The sequence below is a fragment of the Pelodiscus sinensis genome, chromosome 28 (genome assembly GCF_049634645.1).
Source record: "Pelodiscus sinensis isolate JC-2024 chromosome 28, ASM4963464v1, whole genome shotgun sequence".
Classification (NCBI taxonomy): Eukaryota; Metazoa; Chordata; order Testudines; family Trionychidae; genus Pelodiscus; species Pelodiscus sinensis.
Genome location: NC_134738.1, coordinates 2,649,312 through 2,676,648, shown reverse-complemented (window position 1 = coordinate 2,676,648; position 27,337 = coordinate 2,649,312). Strand labels below are relative to the sequence as shown.

The window sequence follows — 27,337 nt, the reverse complement described above, 5'->3', positions numbered from 1 at the left end:
TAACAGCGTGGGTGCTACTGCTTGCGCTAATGGAGTAAGACACCCAGAACCCTCTCCACGGATAGCCAATGGATAGAAACTGAGACCTACTCTGGACTGCCACGGGCTACATTAGGCACCATCCAACAGTACAAACTTGGACCCGAGCAGTCGGGCTCTGGACTAGGGAGATCCTCCGGCACGAGGTGAGGAACAGCACTCCCCAGACCCACAGAGAGCCATCCCAGGCCACTAACGTAGTCTCAGGGCTATCGCAGTTGGTACCTACTCTTCATGAACGCAACTAACCTAATGGGGTCATACAGCAGCGGCTTCACTGGCCTCCATACCCCTTTCACTACATCCCCAGGGTTGGTAGCTGAGCAGGCCGGGTTTAGCTCAATGAGTTTCTGGTGTGATGGACCAATGGGGTAAAATTCCCTTCTTCCCTGACTCTGGGGAGACCGAAACTCTGAACTTTCCAAAATGGCGTCCTCAGAGCCGATCTAACACACAACAGCGCTGGCTGCATAACCCAGCCCGGGGCAGGGGGGAAAATGCTTCCTGAACCCGGCAGTGATCCAATTAGGAATGCAAATGCAGACAGAACACTGCAGGTAGACACAAATGAATGCCATGGAACTTCAAGACCAGCTGGATACAGTCTTTAAAGCAAGTCTCGGGGTCTCTCAAGCAGGGATGTAAAAATCCAAACAAAACTATTCACCGCGTAACTGGTGGAATTTCTATTGGTTAGATGGTTAACCGCGGCTTCCTGCAGCACTGCCAGGGCTCCCAGCAGTCCTGTGAAGAATGTAACCGGTGCTGGTAACCGATGAGCAGCAACTTATCGATTAACCGGTGACGCTTTTACACCCCTACTCTCAAGTGTGTCTCCCAGCTCTGTGCTAAGTGACTGAGACAAGGGAGGTTCCACCCCTTCCTACAGAACATATTCCAACACCTACTGGACTGGAACTTTTTTCTTCCCGCTTTGGCCTATTCATTTCTTCGACTGCTTTTGGGCTGGTTAAAAAATGGCCCCATGTTTTTGGCAAAAGATTTAGAACCAAAAATCTCAATGGACTTCTGACAAAATGTTTGATCAGAATAAAATAATTGGTTTCGATACAGTAATTCCTCATTTAACACATGCCCACTTAAAAAAAATCATGCTATTGCGAAAACGTGTTAAGGAACGTTTTTTGAATTATACGACTGTCCCCGGAATAACACAATTTCCCCAGCCGGCCCGTTGCCGGTGGCTGCGCAGGGCTTCTTCCGCCTCCCTGCAAAGTGGTGGAGGGTTCGCCACTCGCCACACCATTCCCAGGCAACCCCCCCTCGCCGGATGCAGTGCGGGTCCCGGCAAACCCGTCAAAGGGGAAAACTCCCAACCCAATCCCCCTCCCCTCTTCTCTCCTTCCCTTCCCCAGAGCCAAACACCTCCCCTTCCTGCTGTAACCCAGTCCCCTTTTTCCCACAACCTTATGTCCCGGTCTCAACAGACACCACTGCTTGAAACGCAACCCCCAACTTTTCCATTATTTTCAATGGGAAAATTGACCCCGCATAACACGTTTTCACTTAACACAATCATTTTTTGAAACAGATCTATAGTGGTAAATGAGGAATCACTGTACTCATTTTTCACTTCTACTCACCCCCCTTTTTCAGTTCCCTGGGAAAGAGAAAGGGGTAAAAAAAAAACCAGACCCCAAACAAGTGAACTTTTTTCCTTCATCTCAATGTGAAACAATTTCTTTGTTTCCATGGAGGGAAAAAAAAATATGGAAGGATACGAATACTTGCGGATTATCCAAAGGAAGGTGAAAAGTTTTCAGGCCACCCTGGTTGTGATCTCTGCTTTTGCAGCTTGCCTGTGATCTCTGCCAACAGCCCACTGAGCAATCTCTGACTCCCACACGAGGGCACTTACTGAGGGTGCAATTTGTAGAGTGTCCCGTCCACACCAACGGTGACCTTCAGGAAGTCCAGCTTGCGGTTGTCCCGGATCTTATCCACCACGGCTGCCATGCCAGCGCCGCAGAGCTGAGCGGCACGCCGGGCTACCACAGTGCACACCTCTTTCACAATGATGCTGTCGTCACAGGTGCTCTCCAGGCCCAGGTGCTGGAGGATGGAGCGGACCTGGAGCAGGGCAAGGCAATCGCTGGAGGAGACAGACAGGGCAGGACAGAAGTGAGAGAAACCTACAGAAACCCCGCGGGCAGCGTCCGGACGCACGGCCAGTCTGGACATAGGGTATCCTTGGAGGTGTAGTTCTCATCTGGGCTTCGAGAGACAAGCTGGATCTGTTCCTTCCCGTGCACCATCCCCGTAATAAAAGCTTCTGCAGGCCAGATCCTGCCTTCTGCGCAACCCACTGCTTGCAGGGGGCGTAACTGATTGCATCTCCCCATGTTGCGATGCCCAAGAGACCTAGGAGTTGGTCTAACTTTCAAGAGCCCCCTAAGTGCCTTTCAAACTTAACACTTCTACTGGTCACTAAGATCAGCGGCGCTGACTGGCTACCCAGAGGTAGATCTATTCCAGGGCTACACAGCCCAAGGCCTGTTTGTTTGTGGCCCACGGTGCAGGTTAGATTTATACTGGGTTCAACACACGGCCTGCAGGTGTTATCCTTTGAACATGGCCTCCACTGGGAACATGCCCCACAATGGCGGGGTGGGCACTGAAAGATGCAAGCGAATGGGCTGGCTGGAACAGTCGGGTACAGGGTGTTGGTGTTTCTAGCTCCCAGGGAGGAGGTGCCAGGAGGGCCGGGGCATTGTGGGAAGTGCTTTGTATCATGCCTGTCAGTGTGAAAGAAGCTATGTGCATATATTTGCATGTATGTGCAGCCACACTTAAGTTGCGGCCCTTGGCATGTGCTGTGAGTATCATTGTAGCCCCCGGGGCTTCCAAAGTGGAGTAGCCCTGATCTACTCAGTCATAAAGGGGCTGCATTTCAAGTACGCTAGGAGAGCCGAAAGGTATGAAGGAAAATTGACACACCATTCCCACTGGATTTTAATGGGCTCTTGGTACCTAAATCCCTTTGGCAGCTTTGAAAACCCCCGTTTCTCCTCACAGCAGAGCTTCCTACGGCGAGCCAAGTTTGCAGCCTTATCCGAGCGGTGAATTCATCATAAAGCCACCGGTTACGAGTGCACGAGGAATGTGCACATTTAACAGTTAATAGCGAGAGCTGCGGGAATAAAGCACTCACCCAAAAAAGCCAGGCCATTCCCTTGTCTCTCATGCGTTTACATGTAGAGCAGGGGTAAGATGGTGGTGGCTTAGCCCCTCGTGGGCCGCTATCACTGCATTTACCTGTGTTGCCAGCTCCCATTGGCTGCGGATCACCATTCCCATCCAATGGGAGCTGTGGGAAATGGTGTCCCAGTCCGCAGCCCTTTCCACAACTCCCATTGGCCGGGATGGGTGATCCACAGCCAATGGGTGTTGCAAACGCCCGTACCTGTGGGTGCGCAGGTAAATAAGCAGCAGTGGCTCGCCCAGGTGAACCGCGTCCAGCCTGCAGGCTGGTTATCGCTGGTTATGCAGAGGAACAGCATCAAAGCCAGAGTCTTGGGAGTCAACCTATCTTGTTATTTATACAGAACTCATCTGTGCACCTAAGGATGGGTAAGGATTCTGGACCAAATGAGACGCTGATGAAAATCCACTGACTTCATTTGATCCAGTTGTCACTCCTGAGGACACTGAAGATTTTTGGGAGTTGCAGAATCTCTTGGGGAGTTTTACCTTCCTCAAATGCTTTAATGGTTAACAGTTTTTAAAAAACCACAACAATTAAAGGTCAACATTGTAGCCAAGCAGGGTGTGCAAGGCAGCATCCCTAAGCAACCACACAACAAACTGGAACACAAGAGTGCAAGAGGTTTCTGGAAGAAACCATCAGGTATGGGATAGTAAATATATATATATATATATATGGGATGAACAGTCACTGCTGTCCATTGACTGGTTTTGATGCAGCATGAAAACCCTCAGTGTGAGATTGTTCTGTAAGGTCACCCTGTGGGCTGAGGGGAGGTAGGACCCAGGAAGATCCAGCAAGCTGCTGAAAGCTTAAAACCATAACTGGGCAACGTGTGTGTGTGTGTCAGGCTATTTTCGTGTGTTGGGGGAGGGGTGAAGGAGGCGGCAGAATCCAGATTTTGTGAAACCAAACCATTTCACCAGCTCATTTCACAAAGATCAGTTTTCAAAAGGTCTTAAAATTCAAAAAGGCTTGAATTCAAATTTAAAAAGTTCAGTTTCAGGTAAAATGAAACTTTGGGGGGCAAAGAAACACACAGCAATTTTTTTGTCCAATTTGCTAACAAATAAATACATGCACTAAAATAAATTTTTAAAAACGTGCCGGTATTTTTGAATGATCGGTGAACAAAAAATGATGTATTCCACCCTTCCCCCATACTCAAGACTCTGCTTAAATGTCATTAGGTACTTTCTCCAATTCACCCTAACCCACCTGTAGGAAAGGGACAAGCATCTTCCTGCATCCATGTTCCGTTTCTTTCCCACCCCTCCCTTTCGCCTTTGTGGCCTCACCTCTCAATCTGAGACAGGAACTTTGTCTCGAATATCCCCCTGGTCTTCAGCCTTTCGGAGATCCGCCCCCGGAAGAGCAGGCCCCGCTTGGTGAAGTTGATCAGGATGTTCCGGACAATCTCCCCGAGGTACATCCCGCTGATCATTTTCTCAAACCTGGAAGCGAAATGGCACCTCTCAGCGTGGGGTAGGAAGGACAGACCAGGCAAAGGGCCAGGACGCTGGACACCTGGGTTCCATGCCAAGCTCTGCTGCAGAGCTCAGTCAAATCACTGACTTGTCCCCCCTGCCTCAGTTTCCCCCCCATACAATGAAGATAACGATCCTTCCCTACCTCGCAGGGTACTGAGAGGATAAACCCACTTACAGTCGTGAGGCCCTTCATTGCTGCAGTAGCTAAGTACGAAGCTGCTTAAAATGGGGCGCTTTGGGGTTGTCACGTGAGGCCAGGCTCTGGTATCTGCATCCTCTGATGAACACTTCAAGGGTGCTCAGTAGGAGAAGCCCTCCCCCCCAGCACTAAGAAGAGGTGCATGAAAGGCCTCTGCTCCGCTGGAGCATTAGCCGCCTGGTTCTAGGAGGGGGGCTGCAGAGGAATTCTAAGCTGCCCTTTAAAATACTTTTGCACCTGCTTCCCAAGGATCACGACACAATGGGCAGGATTTGCCTGCCACTTAACAAGAGGGCAAATCAGTGCGAATGGTGCGAAGTCACTCCCGATTGGCCCTAGGGGGGCAGTGAAAGGGGGCTCACTGCATTCACCCCGACACCGTCCCAGTCCAGCTGTGCATGCTGCAGGTGGGAAGCAGGCACGCGAGATGAGAAAGGAACATGATGCACCCAGGGCTTGGCCTTGGCACCCCCTCCCTCCCGCCCGGTGTCGGCAGGGACAAGCCCTTAGGAACGTTCCTTTAGCGCTAGGTCTCCAAACCGCCATCCCAAGCTCCAGGCCTTGGTTCACTCTCTGTTCTGCAGAGATGATGGACAGAAAACGGCGGGGGGAGCCTTCCAGATGCTCAGGTACCATGTAATGAAGTGAATGGGACACCTCCCAGCCCCTGGTGCGCAGCCCAGGATGAGCTAGGGGGATCCCTTCATGCCAGGTCTTCTCTTCAACGCCCCGCACACGCACCTTTGCTTCCCAGAGTTGAGAGACAGCTCGTCCACCGCCACATCGAACTCGGTCCGGATATCGTCCAAGCAGCCGCTGTCCCCGAATGCCCCCCACTCCATGTTAATGCACATTCTGCCCTCTTCACCCTCCACCAGCTCCACGTTCCTCATCTCCTCCATGTAGCAGGCGTTGCTGCCTGTGCCTGTGACGTAAGAGCACAGAAAGGTCTAAGGCGGGGCTACTCGACACGCGGCCCATTTGTTTGCAGCCCGTGGGTGGGAGCCAAAGCAAAAAACCAGTCAATATAAACGGTCTTCTGTTGAGATGCATTCCAGTAGTTAAATTCCTGGACTGTCATTGCTCATTAAAGTGCTGTCATATGGGTGGAAATGGGGTAAATGCTGCATTGTATTAATATCAGCAGAACTGACTTCAATAGGGCCTGCGTGTTGTGTAGTCTTGCCTTAATCTTTGTATTTATGCCCATCAGAGTGAAAGAAGCTATTTGCATATATATTTGCATGTCTATGCAACCACACTTAAGTTGTGGCCTTCGACATGCGCTGTGAGTATCATCGTGGCCCCCGGGGCTTCCAAAGTTGAGTAGCCCTGGTCTAAGGGCTCATGAAACATCTACTACTTTGGAGGTAATGGAGGAAAAAGAAAAAAAATGCAGAAGGCAAGAGCTAAGCTACTACTGGCGGTTAATAGAGACCCATTTGGCTCACGCAGGGGAAAGACCTACTGACTCCGGATGCTAACCGCCTGGTTTAGCAGATAGCTGTGATGTCTGCAGTGTGCAGAAACCCATCTATTACTATCTAGGATCTTACCTGCTAAATGCTACAGCTTGCTAGAAACCACTCTGGCCAACCCTACATTTTCCAGGGGTCGTGTCATTTTTACAACATTTTGCTGAGAAAATGGAAACAATTTCCCATTTGACATTTTTTGAATAGAGCATTTTGGTTTCTTTTCTGAATTGATTCTGTATTAGCCAGTGGGGGTGGGGGGGCTGAAATCGAAAAAAATAGCTGTTTCAATTGGCCCGGGAGCAATTTTTCTACAAAGTTTTTGTTCCAAGGAAATTTGATGTGTTGTTCCAATGCAGAACAAAATTTTCAAACTGCAGGAAATTCCAGTTCACGCTCTGCTGAAGACCAAGTATTCTGCTGACACAATTCCACTGAAATCAACCAAACCAGCCCGGTGGATCACAACCCGGTACAAGCTCAGATGTGCTAAATGAAGAAGTTTCTTTGATGGAAAGTGGATAACAAAATTTGGGGATTTTACTATTATTCAGATGCAACCCCGTCAAGCACATTTTACCGTCTTCATACTACATGCAACACAGGGGTCTACTATCTCTCCAGCACGGCCTACACAATGGCTGTCCTCTCGAGGTGAAAACTTGGGAGAAAGCCAGGAGCGTTATGTGAGCCATCCACAAACAAAGCAGGAAGGTCACCCAGATGGCAGCCTTAGGCCTGTCCAAACACTACCCACAAAACCTAAATATTCCACAGGAGAATTCTTTACCATTTCCAGCAGCCTTTACCACTGAAGGTAACCAAGTCACATCTGTTTATGCTCTGTCTGAATTTGGCCCCAAATACTCAAGGAAATTAAGTTGGTGGGGGAGAAGAGGCAAAAGATTTCTGGCCCCTTTTCACTCAAACGTCAAGTATTTTTAACATTTTTCAAACTATTGGTGGAAAATTCTAATGTGCACTAGACCTCCTGGGGAAGAGCTAGAAGATCACAGAAGCATAGAAAATTGGGGCTGGAAGAGACCTCAGGAGTCATCAAGTCCAACCCCCTGCCCAAAGCAGGACCAACCCCAACTCAATCATCCCAGCCAGGGCTCTGTCAAGCCCGGACTTTAAAAATCTCTAGGGATGGAGATTCCCTCCCTAGGGAACCCGTCCGAGAGCTTCCCCACCCTCCTAGGAAAAACTATTTCCCTAATATCCAACAAGACCTCCCCCACTGCAACTTGAGCCCATTGCTCTTCGTTCTGCCATCCGCCACCACTGAGAACAGCCTCTCTCCATCGCCCACGTCAGGCTGCTCTCAAATCCCCCCTCACTCTTCTCCTCTGCAGACTAAACAAGCCCAAATCCCTCAGCCTCTCCTCATAGGTCGTGTGTTCCAGCCCCAGAATCATTGTCACTGGGCTTTGTCCAATTTGTCCACAACCTTGCAGCAGGGCAGGACATGAGTGGGGAACAGAATAGGAGCTGGGTACAGAGGAGAGATTTGTTTGTTATATAAAGTTTCAGTTCTTACCCACTATGAGCCCGACTTCACAGTAAGGATCTTCATAACCACAGGTCATCATGGTGCCGACTGTGTCATTGACCACGGCGACCACGTCCAGATCGAACTCCTGGGGAGGGAAGGGCTACCCTGCATTACACTGGGACAGCCAGCGCCTGTTTCATTCGGGGGAACAGCCCCCACTGGAATGAGGCCCAGTAGAAAGGGCCTGGCTTTTTGAAGCCTCCCTCTCCAAGTTTTGCACTGCCCCCGTTACTGGAGTTTAAGCAGCTGAGGGCCTGTCTACACTGCAGTGGGACACACGTGGCCAATCCATGCCAGCTAACTTGGGCTCGGGCTCCAGCCTGATTGGGAACATCTCAGCGCTGAGTTTAGCCTTGCAAGCATGTCTCCACCCGCACAGTGTAGACTTCCCTTGGATGGCGATACAGTTGCACCTCTCTGGTCCAGTATCATCCGTGGTCTGGCAGGATTATGAATGTTGCTGGACCAGAGAGTCCCAAGAGCCGGGAGGGAGCGGGGCCTAGTTGGGAGTCCAGCGGCAGAGCGGCTAGCAGCCAGGAATGGGGCCGGGGCCGGGGCCCAGAGGCTGGGACCAACAATGGAGCCCCCCAGGGAGCCCAGACAACGACTGTAAAGGGGCTGGCGCTGCCCTCCCCTCGTTCGGGACTGGGCAGGCCACGAGGGTGCCGGACGAGGGAGGTCCAACTCTAGTACTTGGGACTGTTTGGCTGAAGATCCAAGCACATTACAAAGCTGGGCTTTGTCCAAACTACCCCAAATAAGGTAAAACTGCCTGTAACTCGGCACATTTACATTGGCAGGTTGAAACTGGACTGATAGCACCTGTAGCTCTAAGTTTACCTAATGCCCTTTTGCAGGGCTCATTAAGCGCCCTGGAATCCGCAGGAGCTGCCAGGTAGGGGACTTACTGTGACAGCTCGAGCTGTAGCTCTTGGCTCTGGAGGTCCCGAGGCCAAACCTTGGTGAGAACTAAGATACGACGCTCATTTAGCCACTCGCTGACCCTGCGCTCAAACAGCTCCATTTCCTTCCTTGCTAAGGTGAGAACTCCCAATGGATCTGGGAGAGCTGAGCGACTCGGCACAAATTCTCCATTTCATTCCTGTCCTAAATCGCTCAGAGCAGTGTCCTAGAATCACCTCTCTCCTGTGGATAGCTTCTTTCAGCAGATTCACCACATCTTCTCCTTCACAGCCAGTGGCTTTGAACCCTTTCGTCCACTTCAGGAGGATCCCCTTGAAAAGAGAACCAGACACACAATAAACCAGAGGGGAAGAGCATGCGGAAGAGTTAGTAGCCAACAAAGACTTACAAGAACTTCAGATCTGGGAAGAGCACCCTTTGTGGCTACATCAGTTCACATAGACAGCTCAAGGGAACTCTGGTCAAGATTTCAGAGCAGCTAGTAATTTTAGGTGCCCTGGTGGTGGTGAGTTAAAAGGCCCAATTTTGAGAGTAAACCTATTAAGCCAAGAAGCCCAGGCTTGGGGTGACACTAACCCTCTGACTGCCAGAAGCCAGGAGGGAAAGATGAGGTGGATCACCCCAACTATCCTGTTCTGTACAACCCCTCTCCCTCCCACAAATGTCTGGCACCCATTCAAGGTGAGGCTTACCAGTTAACCGGTTAATTGGTTAACCAGTCACATCCCTAGAACAAACCAAATACCAATCAATCTTCCTACACACCCAGCCTCTACAATGGGGTTTACAGGGACAATTAAGACGCGAGAAAGGAAGGTTTTCAGGTGAAGTTTAAAAAGGAAAGGGTTCTGGGCGGTGGGGAGGTGGGGAAAATGCAAAATTCTTGGTAGGGAAGGGTGAAAAATGAGCTTAAAGCGACAAGTGGACAGACAGAAGGAGAAATGTTAAGAAGACAAAAAACTCCAGCTGGGCGCACGAGCTGATGGACCCGAGCTCACAAGAGGCACCACCCTGCCACTGTGGATTGGAGGACACATCTGGCTGGCTCAGACTTATAATTTAAGCCAAAGGAGGTACAGGAAGTTTTCCGAGCAACTCGGTGAATCCATGACTGGCTGCTACATCAGGCCTTGTCTTCCTGCTTTCTTCCACTTCTCTGCTTCTGCTCCCTCAGCGCAAGCTAATGACTCCAGCTCCGACCCATAGCTTGGATCCCAGCTCTGCCATCCCCCCTCTGATCCTGCGCCAGCCACTAGACCTGATGCTGCTTTGACCACTAGGTCTGGCCACTTGCATCCCAGTCCGTGAGAGGAAACAAAGGAGAGCCAGGGAATAATCTTGTGTTGCACCTTCTTTATCTATATTTAGATCCTACGCTCCTTGGGCAGGTACCTCTCCTTTATCTTTATCAGCACTGTTTGTGGGTAGAATGAATGAAAAAGAACACAGTAACACAACAACATTTAAAAACCAATACAGAGGAGAGTGTAAGTCTCAGGGCATCCCTCCATGGAGAACAACCTGGAAGGGATGGAAACGAGGAGAAAGAGAGCAGATGTTGAGAAAGACATCCCTGGGCCGCTATCCTCAGAAGGGAGTTAGCCCCTGGTTGGTGGGATACAGAAGATGAGATGAGAGAGACCAGAAAGGCACATGGAGGGTTTTGATAAAAGTAACAGAGAGGTAGCCGTGTTAGTCTGATCTTGGTAAAACAAAGAAAAACAGTCGTGTAGCACTTTCAAGACTAACAAGATGGTTTATTAGATGATGAACTTTTGTGGGGCAGACCCACTTCTTCAGATCATACTCACGAAAGCTCATCACCTAATAAACCATCTTGTTAGTCTTGAAAGTGCTACATGAGGGTTTTGATCAGACTAAGAAGTCCAGAAAGTAACTAAGGAGAAAGCTAACGATGGTCCATCTCAGAGCAGAACTGTTCTGCCAACAGTGTGCTTTGAAGGACAACGGAAGGGGGAACTACAATCGGATGGAAAGAAGTTAGGAAATTAGCAAGGTTTCAGGTCAGGTAAGGCCACAATAAGGAGAAATGTCTAGAAGTGTCCACAGACTCACAAGCGAGGCAGGAAGTTTGAAGATCGGGGTGTGATCTTCTAACCCTTCCCTCCATTCTGAACAGTGCAGTAACACAGTTAGTAGGTACAGACAGTAGGGAGCTGGGGATAGGTTACCTCATCAAGGTTATTCTGTTGGCAAGGAAAAGAGAAGGTGAATCCCAGAGGAAGCGACACGCCCTTCATTCCCATGTATTCCAGGAAGTCAGAAATGCAGTGGACAATGTGATCGAACAGCTGCAGGCAAACAGCAAGAGGCAATTGCTTTAATAACTGCAGACAACTTGATTAAGTATCAGGCTACCAACTGAATTAGCGTGTGTCTGCTGGCACTAGCCATGGTGAATCCCATTTAATAGGCCACCACGTTAACTCAGCTGCATAACCAAGTAGCTAAAAATCCATCTCCACTGGGGTCTTCCTCTAGCTAATTATACAGCGGCGCCTATAGATTATATAATAGAGAGAGTTAACATTTAACAGTCACATTGAACCAGATCCTGAGCATTGAATTCAATAGAAGCAGTGGAGGGATATATTACCGGCAACATGACATCTAGAGCAGTCACCCTCCTCCATATGCAATGGGATCCCAACCCCACCCCCTTTAAGTCCCCAAATTATCATGTTAAGTTTCAGACTTTTCTTCACCGCCCGTTTTTTAATTTAAAAGATTTTTCTTTGCATTTCAAACACAGGTAAAAATAAGCCGAGCCAGAGTTCCAATATGATTTAATATTAACACAGCGTTCTGCACCCAAATTACAAAAGCCCTTTAGAGATTTACGGGATAGCTGTAGGCACAAGCTACAGGAGTGCGATCTATTTGGTTTAACCAAAAGATGGTCAAGAAGGGACGTGATTATGATCTGTTAATACCTACGTGGGGAAGAGAGTTCAGAAAGCAACCAGCTCCGGTTGAGCAGAAAAATCCAGAAGATGAGCCAAGGGTTGGAAGCTGAAGCTAAAACAAATCCGGACTAAAACAGAAGTGTTCCATCTTACTAAACAGGGAGGGTGGGTCCCATCGGAGAATGCGCATGGCGCATTCACCGTCATTCAAGTCTCTAAAGCAAGACTCCGGCTTTTTTATTTTTTAATTATGCTCTTGGCTCAGGCCTGTACAACATACGGCCTGAGGGCGACATGCAGCCCGCAGAGGCTCACTGTGCGGCCCGTGACAACTACAGGCGGCCCGGCTCCATCCGATCTGCCAGCCGGCCGGAGGAGCGGAGTGCTGCCGGGGAGGGGGAAGTGCGGGCTGCCTGCGTGCAGCTCCGGCGCGAGGAGGCGGGGCGTGAGCCAAAGGGCGGGATGCCAGCAGATGCCAGGACGCTGGCGTAACATCGTGAGGTCATGGCCAGTGACTGCCAGATTCAAAAAGGCAGAAGCCAGGTAGGGGAGGGAAAGCTTGTGCTGAGGGGAGAGGGGCAGGTCAGGAGAAAGGGGAAGACACCAAGAGGCAGGGTGAAGGAGAGACAAATGCCAGGGAGCCAAGTGGAGACATGCTGCTGTTGGTTTTTTTTTGCTCAACGAAAATTTTTAGCCGTGTGTTTGGTATTTTTTGGGAGAGAATCCCTACTTGCGGCCCGCAGCTGTTTTCTTTGGAGTAATATGACCCTCGTCGCTTTCTGAGTTGTGCAGGCCTGCTCTTGCTCAAACCTGGGCTTGCCGCAGAGTTATTAGGCCCGGTTCTTTGGCCTATGTGATGCAGGCGGTCAGAGCAGATGATCTCAAGGCCTTGGAATTGATCAGCCTATGAACTGGGGCAGATCTGCGACGCTGAGATCACTCTTCACGCTCGCTGACACTGAGTATTGAGGATGCTCCATCTCTCCGACGAGGAGTTTGACACATCACGAAAGGAGCAGTGTTTTTGCCCCACACTGAAATGCAGCCACCTCTGAGATGGAAGCCCGCAGCTGTTACACCAGCCCAGAGCAACACTACAGCATTAAGGGGTGTTTGCTCAGTTACCTACAACTATGCCTCTGTGACCCCTAGGCTATGTCTACATTGCACATTTTTGCACAAGACGATATGCAAATGAGGCACAGCGATTAATATCGCCGTGCCTCATTTGCATACCTAATGAGCCACCATTTTGCGCAAGGAGCTTTTGCACAAGGAGCCGTCTACACTGCTCCTTCTTGCGCAAAACCCCCCTCTTGCGCAAGAGCCATTCTGCCGCTTATTTTCAGGCAGAATGGCTCTTGCGCAAAAATGGCAGCTCATTAGGTATGCAAATGAGGCGCAGCTATATTCATCGCCACACCTCATTTGCATATCTTCCTGCACAAGAATGCGCAATATAGACGCAGCCCTGGAGCGTAGATCCAGATGATACAACAGAAGGTTTGTTGTTGCTGTTGCTGCTGTAGGACCTTCACCTCCCTGAGTGACCACAGGTAGGTCTATGGACTCTTCCTTCTACCAGCCCAGCTATTTATGCCCACTGGGTTAAACTGACATGACGATAGCGCACAGCACTCGAGATTTTTCAGCCTACATTCAAGCATCTCACTGAAATCTGCCTCTGCAATTTCAGCCAGGAAGAGAATTCTTCTTTGCTCCCCTCTTCGTTCACTTACTGCTGAGCTAAATTCTCTGCTGCCTTAACTCTACCAAGGGCCGTGGGGTTACCACAGCAAGGAATGCAGACCTCGCTGATTTCCCAGCATTCGTGGCTCACACATCTGTGACTTACTCTCCAGTGAGTGGTACAGGGGTTAATACTTCAATGGGTCATTCCAATGCATCTGTGGCTGGGGGAAGGGAAGTGGTGAGAAATCTCCTTTTGGTGGACTCTAGTTTCCCTTGTTTTTCAGATTCAGGCGATGGGGCTATTTATTACGTTCCAGGGACAAAGCAAGAGCATGAGGGGTCTGACTGGCAGCTAGAAAAGCCTGATTTCTCAGAAGGCGGCCTTGTGAGAGGAGAAATGGGCAAGGAAGGATTGACAGAGCCACGGGGGCGTCACACACTCAGAGCATGCTGCTCCACCACAGTGAATATGGGCCCATGGTTTTGTTCTTACTGGCTGTGGAATATTAGCAAGGCTTATTTCTTCTGTCTCTTAACCAGCTGCGTTCCCAGCCAAACTGCCACCCCAAAACTCATCCTCTTCCATGTGTCATACGTCACATGACACCCCGGGCCCCCTCTCCTCACCACACTACGGAGGTACCTTGGCCCCTTGTTTATCATTCATAACAGCTGCTTCTTTCCACTTGCTCTGTCATGGGACAAATGGCAAGTAAAGCTAGCCCAGTATGCTCTGCTCCAGCGCAGCTTTTGAGGAATAGCACTGCCTCCAAAATAGTTTGCAGAATTCTACTGACGTCACCATGTGACTCTGGGAAGTCACTCAACACCTGTGCCTCAGTTTCCCTACCCATAGACTGTGATCTTCACCTGCCTTTGTGAAGTGATTGGTGGATGGCGAGCATGACGGCAGCAGGATGAAATGGTTTTGATGGTTCCATGGCAATGTTCCCTCGAATTTTTTTCCATCAGTGTGTGGAATAAATGTTGTTGTGTACACCGAGGCACGGGTGGATGTGCACCACCAGTACAAACACATGCTGCCGGCTGGGGGCACTCTGCTAATCACCTGGGCAGCATTTGAATCTGACCCCATTTTAAAGAGTGAGGCACGGAAGAGGAAGAGTTTGTACAAGGGAACAAACAGCCATAGCTTAGAACCCAAGTCCTCTAGCTCCCACCCGGTACCTTAATCACAAGACCACTCCAGGGGAGACACCGCCTCGTCTCCTTTCGAGCTGGCCTTTGCTCACCTCCTCTCCTGTCCCCTGCATGACCTCCTGCGGGATGGAGTAGATCTTATTGTGCATCTCAACGCCACGCCGAATGCCGCTCCGCACACGCACCAGCAGCACACGGAAATTCGTGCCCCCAAGATCCAAGGCCAGGAAGTCTCCTTTTTCTGAAACCCAAACATAGGCAGCTACAACACGATCCCCAGATGCCTCCCGACAATTACGTGGCCCGATGGCCCCAAGACCCAGCCAGCCCAGCGATCAAGGGGTGCAACCACAGTTCTGGAAATGGAAGGGTTAATTTCGACCCAGCAGGGACCCGTGGAAACAGGAGTTAAACCTGCGAACGAGCTTCGCTGGGCTAGCGGCTGCGCGGACAGAGTTCACAATCCACGTGGACAAGCCAGAGAAGGGGTGGGAGGGGAAACTGGCACAGAGCGGTAATGTGACCCCACACCAGGGGTGACAGGAGTAGAACCCAGGTGAGCCACGGCCTAGTCCGGTGCCCTAGCCACGTCAAAAGCCGTCCACGAGCTTTCTTTGCTTCCACGTGTGCATTGGAAACCCAACTGCATGGGCAAATCGGAAGTGCAACGAATCCAAAAAATATAGGGCGACTAGTCCCCCGAGAATCCCCCTACTCTTGTTAAGGCCTAGCGCCAGTCTGAATGATTAGGCAGCAGATCCAAGCCCTGAAACACAAGGGAGCTCAGACTGAAGGTTCTGGCCCCGATGTTCTATCCAGCAGGGGGCAGGAGGGTTCACCCCGTTACGTTACCTGTTCCATCCGGAGTGGAGCACACGTAAGTGGGCAGCATTTTCACCGTAGCGTCCGGGTGCGATTCTTTGCACAACCCTCTCTCCATCTCCAGCCTCATCCTGTCCTTCACCGCCAGCAGCTGCTCATGGCTCAGCTTCAGGGCTTCCAGGGTCTTCTGCCGGGCTTTATGTTGGGCCGCCAGCCGGTAGGCCACCGCTGTGACCATAGCCGCCCCTTTGCCGCTCCCGTCTTCCGACCGAACAAACCTGATGTCACAGTCTGGCAGCAGCTTCCGCACCGTCTTGTGAAGGCGTCGAGCAAAACTGCACAGGACAGAGGTGGGAGGGAGCGTCACCCCCTCCGCGTGGTGCTGTGCGCCCCTCTCCTGGTGACTAGCCAGCAGATGGACACCGACAGCTAAGAGAGGCTTGTGCTTTTAGAGCCACGGGTCCCAGGTTCAATCCCTGTTGTCGATAACCCACCCAGCCTTAGGCAAAGCTAGGCCTGATTTAGGTCCATCGCCTTACAAGAGCTTATCCAGCGATGGGCAAGCGTCTGAAAGTCCCTTCCTGCAGCTCTTGAATGTCTTCCATGCCAGCCTGCAAAGCCCTTTCACTCAGCCCTCTCAGCTCATTTTTACCAATATTAATACAGGTTGAACAACCTCTCTGGTCCGGCAACATCCATGGTCCGTCATGGTTTTAGCCGGGTTCCTACTTTTTATGGGTGTGGCCAAGTTTCCTGCAGTCCCCTGAAGTTTTACAGCTCTCAGTGTCCTGTGCTGGTATTTAGCTCTAATTGACCCCCATCAGCCCAGTGAGCTATGGCAGCGATGGTCATACTGCTAGACAATATCGACCTTCTGGGGTCCAGCAAATTCTCTTGTTTGCCACTGGTCAGGTCCCAGAGTGCAGGACTAGAGAGGTTCAATCTGTACTGGTGACACCTCAGGCTGGCCAGCAAGCTGGGGAAGAGACGTCCCAGTGCCCTAGCCGAGCTGGGATTAGAACCCGGGTCTCCAAGCTCCTAGGTCTGAATTCACAGGCCTACACGGCCTGTCAAATTAGAACCCTATGAGGGTCCAATTCCCAGGCCTCATGCTCTTCAGTCCCAACACAAACTTAGACTCTTATTAGAAACCACGCACCCGCTCAGGGGTCCATGAAAAGCTACTTTGTTCCTGCCCCTACTGGCACACTACTGATTTGGGTTGTAAACAGCGTACAGGGCTCTCGCTGACTTTACTGGGCGCCCCGCCCTTTAAATGTTCCGGGACTGGGTTGCTTTCAGCCCTTTCCTCCCGCCTGCACCCGGAGCCGGCCCTCTGGCTTACTGGGGGTGCTTCTTGTACACGGAGCCGTCCACGCCGACGGTGGAGCGGAGCCGGTCGACGCCTTTGTTCTCCTTGATGCGGCGCAGCACCGCGGCCAGCGTGGCAGCGCACAGGTTGGCCGAACGCGTGGAGACGATCCGGCAGATGTGCTGGGTGGCGATGCAGTCTTCTGCCGACGGCTCCAGCCCAAGCTTGGACAAGACCTCGTGGGCTTTTTGTAGCCCTTCCTTCTCCCTGGAGGCCAGGGAAGAACAAAAGGAAGAAGGTCAATGGAGAGACTGTTGGGTTAACTCAAAGTGTCACAAGTTTTGCGGGTTCCACCTCGCATCCTACAGGTCAATGGAAGCCCAGAAGTGTAGGACTGAAAGGGCCCTTGACAGGTTGTCTAGTCCAGGCCCCGGCAATGAAGCAGGACTAAGTACTATCAAGACCAATGGTTCGCGAGCTGTGGGTCAGGATCCCAAAGCAGGTCACAACCCCATTTTAATGGGACTGACTGGGCTGGCATCAGACTTGCTGGGGCCTCGGGCCAAAGCCCAAAACCGATTGCTCAGGGCCCAAGCTCAAGTGTTTTAGCCCCACTGGGCAGGCCCTTGCGCTTTGGACTTGGGGTCAGATTTTGGGCTCCTGCCTAGGGCCGTGTGGTCATTTTTGTTGTCAGACGGTGGGGGGGGTGGGGGGGGGTCGCAATCAAGTCTGAGACCCCCTCACCCAGACCATCCTGACAGGTGTGTGTCTAACCTCTTCTTAAAAAAACTCCAGTGATGGAAATTCCACATCCATTTGTCCCCTAGGCGGAAAAGGGCGAGAAGTAACAGCCAGCGTGGATTAGTGCGGAACAAATCACACCAAACCACCTAGGGTACGTCTAGACTACATGGCTCCGTCGACGGAGCCATGTAGATTTGTTGTTTTGGCAAAGGCAAGTGAAGCCGCGATTTAAATGATCGCGGCTTCATTTACATTTACATGGCTGCCGCGCCGAGCCGACAAACAGCTGATCAGCTGTTTGTCGGCTCAGCGCGCTAGTCTGGACGCTCCCCTGCCGACATCAAAGCCCTTTGTCGGCAGCCCCGGTAAACCTCATCCCACGAGGAATGAGGGCTTTGATGTCGGCAGGGGAGCGTCCAGACTAGCACGCTGAGCGGACAAACAGCTGATCAGCTGTTTGTCGGCTCAGCGTGGCAGCCATGTAAATGTAAATGAAGCCGCGATCATTTAAATCGCGGCTTCATTTGCCTTTGCCTATGTGTCTAATCTACATGCCTCTGCCGACAGAGGCATGTAGTCTAGACACAGCCCTAATGTCCTTCTTTGACAGTGTTACTGGCCTAACGGATGGAGGGACACAGTAAATGTGATGCATCTGGAAATCAGCGGGCTTCTGACACAGTTCCCGGGACTTTCTCATAAACTGGGGGAATGAGATCTGGATACATTACTGAACGGTGAGTGCACAACTGGCGGGAAGGATAAAAAACAACACTCCACACTCAGAGCAGTTCTCAATGGCAGGCTGTCCGACCGGGAAGAGGTATCTAGTGGGGGGCTAGTGCTTTTTAATATTTTCATGAATGACTCGGATAACGGAGTGGAGAGCAGGCCGATTTTAGAGGAGACTCCCTCCCGGACTGGTGTCCTCACTTTGGCGGGCAGGATTAGAATTCGACGTGACCGTGACAAATTGCAGCCCCGATCAGAAATCAGTGAGGTGACATTCAGTGACGAGCCTAATGCAGCATGTGCGAAGGCAAAATCAAAGGAAGTGGTAAAAACAAACTGCAGACAACGGAAGAGACAAGAACCACACCAATTTCCCTCTGCTGGTTTTAGAGAACGCTTCTGAGTATCAGCCCACAGAGAAGGTTACTACTAAAACTAGTGTTTTAGGAATTCTTTTAACGGTCAATTTAATTTTTGCCGCAGTTTTTTTTTTTAAACCAGGGTATTACTGCAGAAAAAGATCCGGTAATTGCAGCGGATCACAAATGGACTACAAATCAGCAACATGATGTTGTTGTAAAAAAGGCGATGATCATTGTGGGGTGTATTAACAGGAGAATCAACAGTCTGGAGGCAACTGTCTCCCTTTACTCCCCGCCATGAGACTTCAGGGGATGCCCCTCTCAAGCTCTGGGCATCATACTTGAGGAAAGAGGTGGTTAAATGGAGAGAGCCCAGAGAAGAGCAATAAAAATGATCCAAGGTTTAGAAAACCTGCCCTATGAGAAATGTTCAAAAACCAGGCATGTTTAGTCTTGAGAAAGGAAGAACAAGGGGGATATGGTAAGTCTTGAAATATATATTACGGACTGTTATAAAATACAGGAGCATGTAGCACTTTCAAGACTAACAAGATGGTTTATTAGATGATGAGCTTTCGTGGGCCAGACCCACTTCCTCAGATCAGGCATACAGTGATCAGTGGTTCTCTATGTCCACTGAAGGTGGAACAAGAAACAATTGGCTGAATCTACAGCAAGGGAGATTTACATTGAATAGTATGAAAAACTTTCTAACTCCAAGGGCGGTTAATCTCTGGAACAGGCATCCACTGGAGGGTTTTTAAGCACAGGTTGGATAAACACCTGTCAGAAAAGATCTAGGTTCATGGTCCTGTCTCAGTTCATGGCTGGATTAGATGACCTCCCACGTCTCTTCCAGCTCAACATTTCTACAATTTTATCCCTCTTAAGGGGTCATATCTCAGAGTGCATCTACACAGCATCCTAAATGCGAAATAAGAGATGCAATTTGCGCTATGCAAATTGCGCATCTCATTTCGATTGAATTTCGAAATAGCGTATTTTGAAATGTGGTGCTTCTACACAGTGACAAATTTCAAAGGAATACAATATTTCGAGACATCCCTTGTGGAATGAGGGTTCCTGGGATGCCGAAATAGCTCTTGAAATAGCAGGCACGTTCAAATGACACGGGGTAGCTATTTCAGGATACTTCCGGTTTCCCGAAATAGCCCCGCTGTGCAGACGGACCCGCACAGAGCAGACGGGGAGGGGCGGGGGGGAGGAAAGCAGATAACCTGACGACTTCCTACATGGTGTCTACACAATAGATCACTCACCGGCGGCTATAGCGCCCTTTCCCTTCCCAGGGGCACCCCTCTTGGAGAGAGGAGGTTGGCTTTCTCTCCAGCATGGGGGGTGGATCTAAGATGGAACCATTTGCTCAGTTTCTTACTTACTTTTCGATAGCAGACACGTATTTGGTCTCAAAGTGTCCCGTGATGAGCAAGTCCGGGGTAAGCCTCCCGCCAAACAAGAGCTCTTCCTTGGCCATCTTCACCAGGACGAGTCTGACCAGCTCCCCCATGTACATGCCACTGATCATCTTCTCAAACCTGCAGAGAAATGAAGCACGAGGTCTCCAGGCCGCTCCACGCTGTCGCGTTCAGAGGCCAACGGCTAGGGCCGAAACGTGCCACAAGATGTACGGGAACTGCCCGTGCCCAGCTGCATTCTACACTGGTGGCGGGTGAGCTCACAAAATCTCAGCGCGCCCCCCGCTGAGATAGCCAACGTCCGTACCAAGGCCTCGGCCATGTCAGGACTCGAGTTAGTTTGCAGGAAAGAAGAGTCGCTCTTGAACGCATGGTCCTGCAATCTGCCCATTTAAAGAATCATGAACGACGGTGAGAGACCCTGATTCTCTCTCATACACCAGCTCACTGCAGAAACAACCAGATTTTGCTTAAAACCATGGAAGACAATCGTTAGAAGAGGGGGGCTCTCGTCTGGAAAAATATCTGCATTTCGTAGGGGTGACGAGCTTATAAGCCTCCCAGGAGCTTTGCATTAGCCCCATGGAGCCCACAAATTCAGCAAGAATCCCTGAGGCAGGATCTTCAGCAAGGTTTTGCTGGCGTCGCTCTACCTGCCTACGCTCCCAGCCCAGCACCCCAGTGCAGAGGCTACTTAGATTAGTACAATCGGCGCTGTAACAAGCCGGCCTCCCCACCCAAGGGCAACATGAGCACAGCTGGTCCCCACCCAGCCATGTCAGCCAGGGATCACGTTTCTTCTGCACCCTTGAGCAACAAGCTGTGCCGGCAGGCGCTTGTAGCGTAAACACGGCCTGAGAGTAGTTTTCACAAGCGCTATGCCCCATTGAAAATCAGTGGGCTTGGTGTTTTGAATCACTCATGCTGCATGTCTGTGCTAGAGAAGCACAGCTATGGACGGGTGGTACCCTAGCAGAGATGCCTTCTACAGCCATGGGAGAAGTGTTCCCATGACTGGACGTAAATCACCGAGTAGCAGGAGCGAACCAGTGGAGCACTCTGCCATTGACCGTGCCACGAGGGTTCAGTGCCCTCACCACGCCAGCCTAGAGCGGTGAACTTTTCGACTCCCCGAGAGACGCAGCTAGGGGAGTCGAAGTTTTAAGTGTAGACCAGACGTTGGACACTTTTCAGTCCATCACCCTACAACTCTGGGGACATGACCAATCATCACATACCCCAGAGTTTGGGTTCAATCGCAGCGATATCCAGACAACAACGAGCACAGGCTTGGTAGAGGATTTTGGACTTAAAACAACTAGAAACACTGGGGGAGATTTTCCAAGACGCACAAGGGAGTTAAGTGCCTATACCCTACTTCTCCTATTTTATCCTGCAGTGGATGAGTTTGCACCGTCTGCAGGACTGGGTCCATCTCAAACTAAAAATCCATCTCCACAGGAGAAGTTCGGTGTTTGTTGGTTTCATGGATGGTAGGGACACTAGGTGGCGCTGTCTGCCTTCGGGCAGCGATCGAGACGTTAAATGAGAAACCGGAAGTCGCTGTCCCTCTATTCATTAGCAGATGAAGCAAAGTAGGGGGAGAGGATCAGGGTGCTCTTGAGGGTTCCGTCAGAAATGCCACCCCAAATTTGTGGCACAGTCCCCGTTTGCATTCATCTAATCTACGTCCCCAGGGGCCCTGTAACGCAGGTAGCTTACATGACCTCTTCCTCACACCAAAACAATCACAATAGGACAGCCAATCCACGATAACTCCCCTCCCCCCACACACAGATCTGAGCCAACACCAGCAATCTGCTTACAGCTGCTTCCCTGGGTTGAGCGAACCCATGTCAATCTCACGGTCGAACTCCGTCCTGATGTCGTTCAGCGTGCCGTCGTCTCCGAAGGCGCCCCACTCCATGTTTATGCACATCCGCCCTTCGTCCCCCTCCACCAAGTCAATGTGCCGCATCTCCTCCATGTAGCACGCATTGGTCCCAGTACCTGTGCCAAGCAGATTGTGAGCTAGCTCCCTGGAAGAGGGGGAGGTAAGGACTTTATTGCTGCTTAGAGTTGCAACCCATCCCGTAAGTGTGGCCTAAAGCCCTTGTTCTTACACTAGGCCATACTGAAATGCAGCTTGTTTGCCTGAGCCCACCTCACCACTTGCTCTGGATCAGAGCCCTGGCCTTTTCATTATTTACTCCTCCCCCATTCTTTGGGGTCCTGCACATTTTGTCGGCGGCTTTATGTTCTCTTCCAGGTCATTGATAAAAATGTCACCTTGCGAAGGAACAGTGGCGGATGCTACAGGACCAGAGTAAAACCACGCAGCGGCGAGTCCCCATTTACAGTTCTATTTTGAGATCTGTCCGAGAAGCTGATTTTGAACGCATGCTGCATGTTCATTTGGGACCGTCCTAGCACCTTATCCAAAATGTTGCATGGTCCCAAGTCAAACAGCTGACAAGTCTCCGAATATCACACCTTTGCGATTCCTTTCCACAGACAAGCTTGTAACGGCCACAAAACGATGCCAAATGAACTGGGCGGGGTCTATTTCCCGTTAACCGTTCCGCGGCGTCTTACCAACAATGAGCCCAACTTCGCAATTGTGATCATCGAAGCCGCAGGTCATCATTGTCCCTACGGTGTCGTTCACCACAGCGACCACGTCAATGTCGAAGTCCTGAAACAGGCGAAGAGGAGAGACATCAAGTCCCAGACGTAACGTTTGACCAAACCATCCCGTTGTCCCATTGAGTGAGGCAGTGGGGGAACCATTACAGTAGCAGCCAGGAAGAGCAGAGCCAAGGCCAAGATTTGGGATCCGTGCCCAAAACATTCAGCCTCACTCAGGCCAGGAGTGTCAGCTGTGACTAATTATTTCGGCTCCCTCGATTTCTCAGCACTCAGCTGAAGGCACCATGAAGGGGCAGATGTTCCCAGGGCAGGTGGCCCAGTGCTTATCAGGTCCCTTCTTAACACAAGGTCACCATGTGAAATCACTGCTCCTTCTGAAAGCCGCAGCTCAAGTGGGAGCTGAAGGTTCATCAGCACCGATTCAGCGAAGGCAGAACATCAGGAGCCTGCCTATTATCAGTAAAAACGGCCCCTTTTCTAGTGCTCTTCGATGTTAAAACCCCGCACAAACATTCACCAAGGATCGCAGTGCTCACTTCTGAAGGGTAGCTAAGCAGCCACATTACTGATGGATTTATCTACACTTCTATTAGCCACCCCTCCCTGGCTCAGGGAGTTTTTAGAAGACTAAAAGTTATGATACAGGAAGGAAAACTTTCAACACAGGCAATAAACTGTACAGACAATGTTCTGCGGCTCACGGAAGTAACTTCACATGTAGCCAGCCCACAGCCCTCTCCTGCCCCCAAATTTAGGAGGAATCCATGTTGACGGGTGTTGTGTTAATAAATCTAGACGCCAGCACTTCCAGACTAAGAAATCCAGGCTCTTGCAATGGGAGCCATTTTGGAAACGGCAACCCCTCCGGAAAGGCACCTGGCCAACAGCCAGCGTTGCCTGCAAGTCGAATGCCTGGGCGGCCACCCAGAAGAAATTCAGAGACCGCTCAGCTGATTAGCAGAGCACCCACAGCCGGAAGCATGTGTTTCTACTGGTGGTGCACATCCACACATGCCTTGGTGCACAACACAAAATTGATTCTGCACGTGAATGGAAAAAAGTAGAAGGAACACTGACGACAGCCCGACTTCCTGTTTCAGTCACGGAGCTGTGTACGAGATAGAGAGGCATAGCCAGAGCTCAAGCCGTTTAGGGCTTTACAGGAAAAGATGGGGACATGGAGACAGAAGTTACTACATTTGCTTTTCTCCCTATCTTCAGCCCTTCTGAATGTCAGAATAACCTTGCCATCGGCAGGCACACCAACAATGTGCAATTCAGAGCAGGGTGTGAATTCAGCACTCACATAATAACCCGCCTGCACCCACTTTCACAGCCTGTTGGTAAGAGAACAATGTGAGCAGAGAGCATGGGGTGACCATGAGAAACACAATGTTTGTTGTAATCTTAAATCAAGAGGGTGGAGGGTGAACCTGATAAAAAAAAGGAAGAGGAAGTGGGGTGTTTTGGTTATTATCAAAGGAGCACACTGTTCTTGCATGTGTGTCCAGCTGAAGAGTGCCTCTATAGGACTGCCAAACCGACTGTCTGGGGGTGGAAGCCAAGTACAGGCTTTTAGTGCTTTGGCATCCTGAGGGACCCCCATCTGTGCATGCACCTTGAAATACAAAACCTCCCTTCTGTGTGCAGGGCGGTCCCTGGCCTTTGATTGGAAAACTAAAAGAAGGCCAGGATTTACAGGCGTTCTCTCTGTCCCGTTGCAAAGCCAAATCGAGTGCCCGGAGCAGCTTATTCACAACAGCCAGGGGGTTCGGAGCATGGGTAACGCTTACCCCTCGTTTCTTGATGGCTTTACGTATCATGCCGACCACATCTTTCCCCTCCACACCGCTGGATTTGAACCCTTTCGTCCACGTCACGAGGATACTCTAGGACAAGAAATAAGACCCACGTTAAGACACCACCGTTGTCAACCAACTCTAAAGCCCTAATGCTACCCTGAGGATTCTCGCCAAAAACTCCTTCCCCTGCAGCGTAGATCAGCCACACCGACATAAGACAGGGCCCTCCATTGATGCAACTTCCTGCTGTATGTACATTCCTGCGTTTGGTCGCAACACGGTCCCGTGTCTTTGTAACTACACCCACGTGCTTAAACTAGCAAGAATTCCCTTAGGCCAAATCTGCACCTTAACCTTACACCCGTGTAACTGTGCTGCTCAGGGATGCGAAAAGTCCACGGCCCGGAGAGACACAGTTAGACGGGCATAACCTCTGGGGTATTTTGATGGGACAGCCTCTCCTGCCGACACCGCTACTGCCTTTCGGGGCAGTGGCTAAACTGCGATTCTCTCCCGCCAGCTGCAGCGTTTGAAGAGTCGACCTGCCCTGAGTCTCAACGAGCCCCACGTCTCTGGAAATGCCACCAAAGTAAGGGTGCGGTCGAGCTTGCCGTTTACTTCCTCCATAGGGTAGAGCACAGGGCGACGCTGCCCAAATTCTACAGAGTCAAGTTTAGGAGGCTCCGTCCCGAAGAGCCCAAGGCACCATAGTACTTAAAAACAGCCTGAAGTTTTCTGTAAAGATCTAATAATCTGCCACGAGCAGAGAGGGTGTGTTGCACCTGGGACTTCACGAGGGTGACCTGGTTGACGGGAATATTGTTACTAACAGGAACATCATGGCCTCCCGGCTATGGCCTTTGATTAGCTGCCACTATGCCAGTGACATGCTCTGTTCTCTCTTGTACCAGGTTCTTCTTCTCTAGGTCCCAGGGTGCTTTAGAAGCAAAAGCTTAAACGGGACCACAAGGGTCCTCTAGTCTAGCCTCCCACTGATATAATTACAAAGGGCCACCCTATTGTCTCCATGTCACAGAGGGGGAAACAGAGCAAAAGAGAGAGAAGCATCTTGCTCCCAGGCATCCAATGAGTCCATTTCTGAACCAGGAATAGAACCTAGATCTCTAGACTCCCAACCCCACAGCTTTCTACAGGCTGGCCTGCCGCTTGGAACCTGACTGGTCCCGGGGGAGGGATTTTGCGGGACCAGGCGAGGTCATTTCTGGCCCCTCTGCTTCCTGCCCCCTGGCTGCCCCTCCCAGCCCAGCTGGGTTGCATGCCAGAGTTCCTACCCCCATCCAGCGGGGCTCCACACCGGCTCCCCTGGTCCTTCCCCTCGCAGCCCAGCTAAGCCATGTCCCGGGCTTCTCAGACCCCTTCCTTGGCCCAGCTGGGCTGCACGCCTGGCTCCCTTCCCCACCTCTGCCTCAGGCTGGCCTCCTGGGCTCCCTTTGCCCCCCGCAGCACGCTAGGACTCTCTGATGCTGCCCGACCAGAGTATCCCAGTTGACAGAGTTGCAACCTGTCCTTGAGCACCCTGCTTTCCCGAGAGCCGTATAAGGGAAGAACAGAGCATGGACGCTTATTCCTTGTGCTCGAATGCAGTGAGGGTAGCCACTTGTCTGCAGCAGGAGGGCGCCCTTGCGGCGGCGTACGTGCCGCACATGGAGGCTGTGCCAAAGACAGAGAAACACCCGGCTGGCCACGTTTCCGAGGGAGGATAGAATTTGCAGCCCTCCTTTTATAAGGTGGGAAAGCCAAGACACACGAGGATGGCGGGTGCCAGAGGCCGTGCGACTACACAACAAGGGAAGTGACGCACATGCAGCGGGAAGGCACTAAAGGCCCATTTCACCTTGCGCCCCCGACACCATGGCCACCTCCCGTGCGACTGAGGCCCCCGGAGTCCGTCAATGGGACCAGGGAATTGCAAAGCACGACCGGCAGCCCAGCCATGCCTGCATTCAGTTCATCCTGCCAGCCCTGCTCCCATCTCGAGTTCTCCGCGCTCCCTTTGCCTCTCCTTCCTGCACCTGGGGCTCCAGATCTGCCTCCAGCCTGTCCATAACACCCCCTACTGATGTGACAAATAGCTGCCCCCATGGGCCAGGAGCTTCAGGGGGGAGCCGAGTTAGTCTGTTACAGGAAAAACACAACAAATGGTCTGGTAGCACTTTACAGACTAACGGAACATGTCGATGGTAGCAAATCGTACTGTAAAACCCTCTTCTCGGCCAGCCCCCAGCTCCAGTCTGGTGTTATTCACAACAATAATCCCCAGATAATCAGCCAGGAGCCTCGTGAACAACACTCCCTTCGCAAGCCTTGTAAGTATCACTCCCTTTGCCCTCAAGAGCAATTTTACCTTCCCCCTTCGTTTCTCGCCCTTTCCTCTCCCCATGGTTTCCTGTCATCTCTCATTATCTTATTTCTCTAATTTGGATTGCAAATGCCCCCGGGGAGAAATCTTCTTGGTTAGTCTGTAAAATGTCTAGCACCTGACTGGCACTGTAGGATCAGATCAGTAAGAACGCTCAAGAATTGAAGTTCCATGGGTCAGTATGCAAAAGAGGCATCTCCTTATCGCCTGTTAGCTAACCCTTGGGAACTAGCAAGAGGTGCAAGCGGAAGGAATGTTTTTTGTAGGTTTCATGGGACTGAGCAGGCAGCGTCCCTGTGTAAGGAACACTTGGGCGACCACCCAGGAGAGATTCAGGTGCCACCCAGCGGATTAGCAGAGCATCCATAGCACCCAGAGAGGGCAGCATGCGTTTCTATTGGTGGTGCACA

The 27,337-nt window shown here is 51.1% G+C and overlaps 1 protein-coding gene across 1 annotated transcript in view; it reads right to left on the bottom strand.

Moving 5' to 3' along the window:
* Positions 1–27,337, bottom strand: part of LOC102447192 (hexokinase-2) — a 62,783-nt gene that overhangs the window by 5,904 nt on the left and 29,542 nt on the right. Inside the window, exons 5-17 of the mRNA XM_075911086.1 lie at positions 24,539–24,634; positions 22,692–22,791; positions 21,923–22,106; positions 20,061–20,216; positions 16,856–17,089; positions 15,541–15,845; positions 14,781–14,929; positions 11,101–11,220; positions 9,124–9,219; positions 7,970–8,069; positions 5,696–5,879; positions 4,564–4,719; positions 1,919–2,152 (exon numbers count right to left, since the gene is read on the bottom strand). Coding sequence (XP_075767201.1) covers positions 1,919–2,152; positions 4,564–4,719; positions 5,696–5,879; positions 7,970–8,069; positions 9,124–9,219; positions 11,101–11,220; positions 14,781–14,929; positions 15,541–15,845; positions 16,856–17,089; positions 20,061–20,216; positions 21,923–22,106; positions 22,692–22,791; positions 24,539–24,634 — 2,114 coding nt within the window. The remainder of the gene's footprint in view (positions 1–1,918; positions 2,153–4,563; positions 4,720–5,695; positions 5,880–7,969; positions 8,070–9,123; positions 9,220–11,100; positions 11,221–14,780; positions 14,930–15,540; positions 15,846–16,855; positions 17,090–20,060; positions 20,217–21,922; positions 22,107–22,691; positions 22,792–24,538; positions 24,635–27,337) is intronic.